We start from the raw sequence: 10,515 nt of genomic DNA, 5'->3' as shown, positions 1-10,515 counted from the left end.
ACAATGGGACAAACTCTTATAACCCCGCCAATACCCCCTAGATGAAAACTACTCAGTCCAAATACAGTCCATGCCTTTGCCCAATGGAGGTCCATGGGGCTCTGTGGCTTTGTCAGGGAAAGGAGAGAGTGCCTAGAAGGTCACCTTAACCCCATGAAAGAAAGGCCAGGAAGAGAGGCATCATGTAACATGCAGAAATCCTGGCCGGTTGTGGTGGCCAGTAATGTCCTCCCCCATGTTTACAGAGACCAGGATCCTTTTAGGAAGTGTGTGCAAAGAATGTCACCTGCCATTTCAGTAAACAAAGGGTGTTCAGGCCATCAAGCCATCAGCCATGGCAGCGCCCCTGATGGTACGCCCTCTGGGGAACTCAGGATGGAGAAAAACGAGATACTGGCCCTAGAGAGCTAAGATGCTTATCAAAGGAATGATTTCAATGAGCCCAGACTCTTGCATCTTCCCATACACAGAAAAGCACTAAAATCCTTAACTTAAGATGTCTACTTTTTTATGATTAGCAGTGATCTTTTGATGTTCAACTACATTTTTTCCCCCAGCAAAAACTCCTATATAACCTGATTCCTCCCTGACCTCTTTGGAACAGTCCCTCGGAGTGATCTGAGAGGCTGCTTTCCTGGGCTATAGTTCTCAGTAAGGTCCCCAAACAAAACATAATTCTCAACTTTTAGGTTGTGCATTTTGTTTTGTTTTGTTTTTAGTTGACAGAAGAATCAAAAATTAGATTCACTGTGGTAGGAGGTAGTACTACACACATACTTTCTTGGGAAGCTGAGTGGAGGGAAAGAAGGAATTGAAACATGTTTTTGGTGGATAAATTCCCAGAATTATTCTCCCAGATATGGAGCAATGATGAGGGGCATTAGAGTAGTTGGGGGTGGGAGAAGAATTTGAGAATTTGAGAGAAGCTGTTACCCACTTTGAAGGCAAAATAGAGTCACCATAGCACAAGATTTTTGAAAGCTCTGTGCAAGATTGATTTTAATGGTACCATTTCACTACATCTTAACACAACATCTAAACTCTCTGCACCTTCCAAATTTCTGTCTAATTCATCCCTGAGCTATGAAATTGTTACAGATTTCATCCCTGAGGGGTTAGGGAGCATCTTCCCATTGTAGAGATAAGTAAAGCAAGGTTCTGTGGATTTTGTTGGTTTGTCTTCTGGAGAAGAGACCTCTATTCTCTCAGGTTCATACACTGAAATTTTTGCCAGCATTTGGTTGGTATATAACGTGATTTCGTTTTCTTTTCCTTCTTTCTCTTGGAAACGTGGGCCTGACACCGTCCTTCACCGAGGACTGCTGGCAGATGAATATATTGAAAGGCGATGAGTACAAAGGAACTTGACCGCCAACCACTCGGCATAGTAAAAGGCTGAGCACGTAAGATGTGGGTGGATTAGAACTGGCTGGGGTTTTCTGACCCCCGAAGTTGCAGTCTGCCGCGCAGGGACAAACACGTGCCTTCCACAGCCCTTGGTGTAAACGGGGTACTAATCGGGCTGTGACTCCGTGTGCTGGGAGCAGATCAGAGCTCAGTCCAGACCAAGGCTGCGTCCCCTGCCCTTGGTGCGTATGGACAAGTCCTGGACCAGCAGCTGTGGCCACTCTCAGGTGACAAACAGGGTGCAGCTGGAGGGGCAGCGGGCAGCCTAGGGCCTGGGCTCTGTCCCTCGGGCCTCCTTGTCTCTTTGCTTTACTGGGATCCTGGGAACGAGGTGTGGTGGCCAAGGAGAAACCAGAGCCTCCAGATTCCTTTTCTTACAAACCTTTGTCCACTTTATTTAAAACACAAGCAGGGCATGGGTAGGCCATCCAGCCCTGGTCTCACATTACATCACACACTGCTATGTGTCAGCAGCCCACCAAATTCCTGAAAAACCAGGTAACTGTAGAAAATCTGTCACGATTCCTTTCAGGGTCATCAAGATTATAATAAATATTTCTAGAGGGGACAGCCAAACACTTGTCTTTAATATAATAATTATTTTTAATATATTTATAAATTTATAATTGTAACAATAAATAATAAAATGTCATAATCGTAATAAAGCATAATGATAAAATATATAATTATAGACTTATACTAAATTAAATTATAGTAATAAAACATAATAATTATATACTTATAATCAATTAGAATACAAATAATATAAATAATTTCTAAATATAAATGTAGAAATGCATATTTTAATAAATAGGCGTATGTTATATTCAGTGGGGTATGGTGTGTATATGTAAATATATACATATATTTATATTCAGTTGTTGTTGAATTTATCAGCGCCCACCTCGGCCTGCACCTCAAACAGCAGAAGGGGATCAGAAAGCTGGGGGCTCCCTTGCCGTTCGGCGGCGGCCGTCCGGTGAGCCGCGATGGGCACCTGTGCGTGCACCCGGGAGCTGGGGCCGAAGCAGCCATCGGACGCGATGCGCTTCTGCTCAGGGGGCGCCGCGGGCAGCACCCCAGCTCTCAGCGCTGCGCCGCCCCGCGCCCCGCCGGCCCGACAAGGCGTGGCTGGGCTGCGAGGCCAAGCAAGGCTACGTCATGCATTGGCTAGCGTGTGGCGCGGTGGCCGCAAACGCCCGGTCCCTAAGTGTGCCTGCCACCTACGGCATGCCTGTCCACCATGGCGTCACCTACGGCACGCCTGTCCACCATGGCGTCCACCCGCTCAGGTTCGCTCGAAGCCTCCCCTCTGCTGCAGAGGAGCCAGCTGGGCGCCGCTCTGGGGCCAGGAGGGTCCTGAAGCCTTACTGGGTTGGTGAAGATTCTATGTACGGATCTTTGGAGGTTGTCCTCATTGATCCATTCCATAAACCTAAGAGAAGAAACCCTGACACCCAATGGATCACCACACCAGTCCACAAGCACAGGGCCGGCGCCTGCAGGCAGGGAAGGCCACGGCCTCGGCGAAGGCCACAGGGTCCTCCGCACGTCCGGTGGTTCTCGCCGCGCAGCCTGGAGAAGGCACAGGACTCTCCGGCTCCACCGCTACCGCTAGCGCAAGTAACGCTTGTAAAATTCTTACCTAATGAACAGTTTAGGACACCCGTGTCTAATCTGTCTGTTAAAACTAGTTGTCTGCGGATTGTCTCACTGAATGCATTGTCAAGTTCTGAAAGTGCAATCATGTTTGAAGACCTTAAGTGATGGGGTATCTTGTTTCTAATAAGGGAAATGCCTTTGTTTTTGATTTATTAGGGAGTTGATATGTCCGTGTTTAAAATGCTGTTTGGTACAATAGGTGTAAAATTCTGGAAAAGAGGAGCGCAGAAACTAGCCGTGTAGATTTGTTGGTGCATGTGATGAAAGCTACAGCTTTATTGGGGTGAGGCAACGCTCTGCTGGTTTACTCTAAAGTGGCTGTTTTATGGAGTTTGGCAAGGACAAACTTTCAATTGGATTTTCCTTGGAAATGTGAAGGGTGTCGTGATCCTTTATCGTAATCATATGTAGAAAGATAAAGTTGACTAGAGCCACATTTTTAGACTGAATCTGCTATCCCGTGTATGCAACCGCTGCTTCCAAAAGGCGAAAAGTAAAGGAGTGCCACCATTTTAAAAGAGAATTGAATAAACCTGTTGCAAGATGGTTCTCTTACCAACTGAAACAAATCCTGGTTAACCTAAATTAAATTGCCTTGGCCTCAATGGTACCACTGAAGTTCACACAGAAGGTGCGAAGGCTTCCCTGGTGGCGCAGTGGTTGAGAGTCCGCCTGCCGATGCAGGGGACACGGGTTCGTGCCCCAGTCCGGGAAGATCCCACATGCCGCGGAGCCACTAGGCCCGTGAGCCATGGCCGCTGAGCCTGCGGGTCCGGAGCCTCTGCTCCGCAATGGGAGAGGCCGCAGCAGTGAGAGGCCCGCGTACCGCAAAAAAAAAAAGTAGAATTTCCAGCAGAATGCAAATGTCGGCATTTTAAAATAAAACAGTTCATCACTCTTTAAAATATATCTAATGAAAGGGAAAAGATACAGTGATTTTATGTCTACTATCATGCATTTAAAAAACATACCAAATTCTCTCCTCTAGGTGTTGGAAATTTATTATCTTTAAATTGTATTTCCATTCCTCTTCCATACAGGATCTTATTCCAAGAGAAAATATTTTTATGATTGAAAAATCTTTCAGGGAATTCCCTGGTGGCACAGTGGTTAAAAATCCGCCTGCCGATACAGGGGACACGGGTTTGAGCCCTGGTCCGGGGAGATCCCACATGCCACGGAGCAACTAAGCCTGTGCACCACAACTACTGAGCCTGTGCCCTAGAGCCCGCGAGCCACAACGACTGAAGCCCGTGCGCCTAGAGCCCGTGCTCCGCAACAAGAGAAGCCACTGCATTGAGAAGCCCACGCATTGCAACGAAGAGTCGCCCCCGCTCGCCGCAACTAGAGAAAGCCCGCGTGCAGCAACGAAGACCCAACGCAGCCAAAAATAAATAAATAAATTTATTTTAAAAAAAGAAAGAAAATCTTTCATTGATTGCCCACTCTACTTCTTTGTTACAGAAATATGAACAAAAGTGGAAATTAAAAAATTATTTCTTCCGGATTTAGTTATCATTTTAACATTAATCTACATGTGATCAAAACAAATACATTGTAATAAGCTTCGATTAAAATAATTATTAACTATAAGAGGTAAACATTTTTGGAAAAGTCTCTTTGATGAGATGGTAGGGGTGTCGCAGTGCCGTCATTAAAAGGCATCTTGCTGATGCCAGTATTCCTAACTGTCCCTTCCTTTGGTACCCAGTACGGCAGATAGACCCTAGGGTGGCCTCCGCTTACGCCACTTCCTGACGTCCACACACTGCGTAGTTCCCTCCCTGAATGTGGGCGGGGCCTGTGACTTACTCCTAACTTGTGAAATATGGGAAGGGTTTTGGGGTGTCAGTTTTGTTACATAAGCTTGCAACTTCCATCTTCCAGAAGACTCCCTCCCTCACTGGCTTTAATGAAGCCCACGTGGCAGGGAACACAGGGCAGCCTGCAGGCGACAGCCAGCCGGGCTCTGAGGCCCCCAATCCAACAACCCGCAAGGAACCGAACCTGCCAAAACCCTCAGGAGCTTGGAAGTGGATCCTTCCCCAGCTGAGCCTCCGATGAGAACCCAGCTCCAGAAGACACCTGAGTGCAGCCCTGAGCAGAGGACCTAGCTAAGCCACACGGGGACTCCTGACCCACAGACACCGTGAGATCATATACGTGTGTGTTAAGCCACTAAGTCTGGGGTAATACTTTATGCAACAAGTGCCCCACAAGTGCTCCACAAGTGCCCACGTCCTGAATTAAGGGCTCTAGCTTTCTGCCCGCATTGCAATGAGGGGGGTGAGGCAGGAGGGGGACACCCTTGTGACAGCCAGGAGGAACTCCTTGCTCTTGCGAGAGATAAAGACCTTTGAGTGCTTTCGTTTATTTTGCTATGAGTAGAGCCGATCTCCCCGACAGGGTATGGGAGGGAGGGTTCTGGAACATATTCTTGCCTCCTAGGGGTGGGAAACTCTTCCAGGATGTGTCTGGTCTGCCATATGGCAGAGAAACCGAGCCCAGTGGGGCACTGGATGACTTGGAGTGGGCGGCCGTCCTGGGCAGACATCCTGGGATAGGAATTCCAAGGGGTGGATCTAATCAGATTGCTCCTTCCCAAGAAAACAAGGCACTGGTGGAAAGTTTAATTACAATACCGACCAAACAACATCAAAGATGCCACAAGGCAGTGGGTAGATCCCAGAGAGGGGGCAGGCAGTGGGGCTTGGGGACTCAAGGAGAGGGGAGGGCTGCGGTGGGGTTAGTGGTCAATGGGGTTTCTGGGGTTCAAGGGCAGTTGAGAGAGACGGGTTAGGCCCCCTGGCTAACTGCAGAGAGCCAGGTCTGTGGAAAGCCAGACTAACTTCTGAGGAAACCTTTAAAAGAAGCAGGAATCAGGAAGATGATTCCAGCCAGAACCCCTAGGATTTCAGCCCAGGACAGGAGAAGCCCTGGCCGCTGGGAAGGTGCTGACTTCTCACAGGATGGGCCCGTTTCCTCCGTGGAGCGTAAGTCCCTGAAGCTTGGCTGATGGACCACATCGTGTACTCCCTCCATCACGGCTGAGAGGAGAAACCAGGCCGCAGGATGTCATGCTCAGACGTGGAGTGGAAACCAGATGATGAAGCCTGTAGCCTGTGGCAGGCGTGAGGGATGCTCCCAGGTACCAGTTGCAAGGTTGGGGGTTTGTGAAATGACTCTGTGCTTCTAAGCCCCATCCAGTGGCCTCTTCAACCCCCTCCAACAGCCTTCTCTGCCTGGTCCCAGCTGTCAGCACACAGGTCAATTCTAGTGCTTGAAAGGTGATCTGTCAGTGAGGCCGAGCAAATGGAAGCATTAGATGTTGGTGAGACTTGCGGCGGAGTTAGCAAAGGTGGCCAAAGCAATGTGCCATGACATAGTCAGATATGCTTCCAGAGAAATTCTCCGAAAAGGCTCTTTGGAGCCTGGGTAGAGAATAGCCATTTAGAGTGGATCTAGAGAATAAAATGCTTTATTCTCTTCCTCCCTTCCAAGCGGAATCCACCCTTGTGTTCATTTATGAATCCATTATTATGGTCGTGTATGTATTTCTTCTCAGTGTGCACCAAACTTTTTTCAGTGTGCACTGAACTTCGTTGGCCTTGTGAATATTATAGTACATTTTACTGGCATTTGTAAGCATTGCAATAAATTAGACATTTTAAAAAAATACACATCTCTGAAAATAATTACTGGAGTTCTGGCTAACGGAGAGGTATCCCCAAGGGAAGCATCAATTTCTTTTGTTGGAGAAAAGGCAAATATTTTTATGAAAACAGTGCTCACTCCACATAGCGGTAGATGTGGGAGTATACACAAGAGATGATGCAAGTTCTTTTCCCACGCAGCTGAATTGAAAAACAAGACCAATATTTGAACAGCTTATATGTCAAGGAGACATGTGCAGACTCCACTTGTTAAAATAATAATGGTATCACGGTGCACTGAAGTGGCGCTTTCATCTTCAAAGCAATTTATGAACGTTCATGAATTGACTCGGAACAAAAGATCAGAAATTGGCGGGAGGTCCTGGGTATATGATTTTAAGAAGAATGGGTGGGATAGAGATCAAAGAAACAGCCCTCCACCCCCGAGGCTTTGTTAAGTGTCCCTTGGAGCCTAAAAGGAAGCCTGTGATTCTGCCCTGGGGGGTGGTTTCTTCTGCCTGTGGAAGCTGACAGTTCAAAGGCAGGAAAAAAGGTTGTACCCGTTTTTCACCAAATCCCACTTCCCTAGCCCCGTGTGGTCATGGTCCTAGAACCAGGGTGGGCCAGGAGACACATTCCCCACTAGGGTCCCAAGGACCACCTCACACCCAAAAGAGGGAAGAAATTTCAGCTCCTGATATGGCCTCTACCTCCCTCCCATCTCCTTGGGCCAGGATGGGCCGTACAGCTTGGATCCGATGTCATAATAGTGATTCTGGAGGCAGGTAGGGGTGGGAAGGATAGATTGGGAGTTTGGCATTGACATGTACACACGGCTATATTTAAAACACATAACCAACAAGGACCTACTGTAGAGCACAGGGAACTCTGCTCAGTATTCTGTAATAACCTAAATGGGAAAAGAGTTTCAAAAAGAATAGATACAGGTATATGTAGAACTGAATCACTTGGCTGTACACCTGAAACTAACACAACATTGTTAATCAATATAAAATATTGATACTCCAATATAAAATAAAAACGAAAAAAAGTAGTGATTCTATTTACTGAGAGCCTATAATGGGCTAGGCCCATGTCACTCTTCACTTGGATCAGCCGTTTAATCCACACAACTGCTCTTTGAGGCAGGCACTCTAATTGTCCCCATTGTTCAGTTGGAGACAGTGTGGTTAAGTAACTTTCCGAGGTCAACAGCTACAGGCCGTGGAGCTGGGACCCATTTGCTGGCAGTCAGCCTTCAGGCTTCATACCAGCAGCCCTGCACCACGATGCCTCCATATGACAGAGAAAGAAAACTCGAGTTTTTAAGCTTCAGTACTCTGTACACAATAAGCTTGTCAGAACCTCAACTCTAGGTTTGTATTCGATTGTTAGGCTGTCCAAGGTTATTCAAGAATGTTGATGCAAAGGGCAAAAAATCCTAAGTGGCCTTTGGTACATCACATACCAGGGGTGACAGGGAGTTGAGCAGTAGACTTTTTTTTTTTTTTTTTTTGTGGTACGCGGGCCTCTCACTGTTGCGGCTTCTCCCGTTGCAGAGCACAGGCTCCGGACGCGCAGGCTCAGCGGCCATGGCTCACGGGCCCAGCCGCTCCGCGGCATGTGGGATCCTCCCGGACCGGGGCACGAACTCGCGTAACCTGCATCGGCAGGCGGACTCTCAACCACTGCGCCACCAGGGAAGCCCGAGCAGTAGACTTTTGATCTTGACTTGCTGGGTCAGGAAACAGTAAGAAGAAATCTTTGAACTGGCCCTCGGTAAAACGTGTGCCTGCTCCCCGGTCCCGAGCCGGCTGCCTGCTCTGTTCGTCCCCAGAGCTGTCCTGCTTGTCCCTGGGCCTGGGCTTTCTATTTGTCCTCTTCCGTTCTGCGCAGAGCTGTCACCATTTGCCCACCTGTCTCTGGGCTGAATGACTCTCAAGGTCCCAGTCACCCTCACTTCCTTCCTTTTTTCTGTTAACCTCACCTAATGATGGTGCCCGGGGGGCGGAGCTGATTCCATGGGCACCCCGTGCCTGGATTTGTTTCCATGTGTCTTTAATGGAGTGTTTCCGGAGTCCCTACTCTGTGCTGGGCCCCTTGCTGGGTGCTGGGACCATGGTGTGAATAAGGCAGTGTTGTCGTGGCCTTCATGGAGCTTCTGGTCTCAAGGAGTAAAACATCCCACGCGTGAATGAGCACTAATTTATCAGGGGAAACGCGCCCTATGCGTGACGACTCCAGAGAGCCAGGAGAGCCAATAGCAGGAGGTCCTGACCTCATCTGTGGGTCAGGAAAGGCTCTCTTGAGACGATGTTTGCGGAGGACGCTGTGGAATCAACCGAGAGGAAAGAGGGGTGGGGTGGGGGGAATCCCGGGAAGAGGCAAGGCCTGAGGTGGCGGGAGCCAGGGAGCCAGGGGGACTTTACAAAGGTTAGCGTGGCTTGAAGCCAGGGAGGAAGAGGCAGTGGGAGAGCGAAGGGGGGCTGGGCCAGGCCCTGCAGCGTTCTGGGGGTCATAGGGCAGACTTGGGTTTTAAGCCGAAAAGCAGCGACAAGTCAACAAAGGATTTTAAGTAAGAGGGTGATAGCATCTGATTTACATTTTTAGAAGATCACCCTGGCTTCTATGTAGAAACCAGCTGCACAGGGCGGGGGAAAGGGATGCCTGAGCAGGACCCCACTGTAGCCGTGCAGTGGGAGAGGGTGGGCTTGATGAGGGGTGTCAGAAGGGATGGAGGGCACTGGAGGGATGTTAATTTCTACAGGCTCAAGAGAGGGTGTTTGCATATATTCTCGGTCAATAATAAATGTTTTACAAATGTCAACCATCATCATGGTTGTTATTGGTCCACGTATTTGGTTTGGAAATACATAAAGTAACATAACCTCATTAAGGGAAAGAGCATTCCAGATCAAGAGTTGGCAAACCACAGCCCATCTTGTGGGCCAAAGCTGGCCCACTGCCTGCTTTTGTAAATAAAGTTTTATTGGCACACAGCCATGCCCACTTCTTTCCCTATTGTTTATGGCTGCTTTCACCTGGCGAGTTGAGCAGTTGTAACAGAGACCACATGGCCTGCAAAGCTTAAACTACTTACAATTTTACAGAAAAGTTTGCCAGTCCCTGTTCTAGATCTTTATGCTTCCTGTTGATGAAAGCTGGATTTCTTAATACTTTCTCTCTGGCTTTGCCAGTCCTGAGAGCTATGGGCTCCTCTCTCACTTCTGCCCTTGAGGTGAAGGCAATTGTCAGTCTTCCTGGGTAAAAGGAGAGCTGTAGATAAGTGCATACACTAGTTATAATTCTATGTCTTCTTATTTAACAGAATAAATAAAAATATAGAAGGAAGGCCACTGGCCCTGGTATTTTATTTTAGGTTGATGTTATGGGTAAACATACTTAGAATATTTTGACCAGACCCTACAAAAGTCCAAGTTGCTGGTAGGCACTTTAACAGAGGGTCTGCCCCATGGCTGCTGTCAGAAGCTCCTGGTTATCCAACAGGTGGGAAGCAGTAGCACACCTGTGTCTCACGAAGTGTTTTTAACATTTTTGCCCCTAATAACAGGCAGGTTGAATAGCTCAGGTTTGAAAACCTTTCTCAAAAAAAAATGGGAGGATGGGTAGCTACCAGAGAGTTTTACATGTCCATGTTCCATGAGGCTTAAACAGACAAATATATATACACAAATGCATCCAATCACAGACGTATTTTATTTGATTTTCCAAGAAGCAATGACCATCAACAACTATGGTCAGTGGGAAACTTCGAAGGGCAGAATCCTCAGCC

The 10,515-nt window shown here is 47.9% G+C and overlaps 1 protein-coding gene across 1 annotated transcript; it reads left to right on the top strand.

Moving 5' to 3' along the window:
* The first annotated feature begins 334 nt into the window (after positions 1 to 334).
* On the top strand, positions 335 to 3,025 carry LOC111177968 (large ribosomal subunit protein eL15-like). Its single transcript, XM_089908319.1, is given in 5 exon segments — positions 335 to 352; positions 2,305 to 2,572; positions 2,575 to 2,618; positions 2,653 to 2,900; positions 2,902 to 3,025. Coding segments are annotated over 5 exon segments (702 nt in total).
* The last annotated feature ends 7,490 nt before the right edge of the window (positions 3,026 to 10,515 follow it).

Source organism: Delphinapterus leucas, chromosome 2 (genome assembly GCF_059928025.1).
Source record: "Delphinapterus leucas isolate spDelLeu-1000000601 "Yukka" chromosome 2, BTC_Dleu_Yukka2, whole genome shotgun sequence".
NCBI lineage: Eukaryota > Metazoa > Chordata > Mammalia > Artiodactyla > Monodontidae > Delphinapterus > Delphinapterus leucas.
This window is presented reverse-complemented; position numbering and strand designations above follow the sequence as displayed.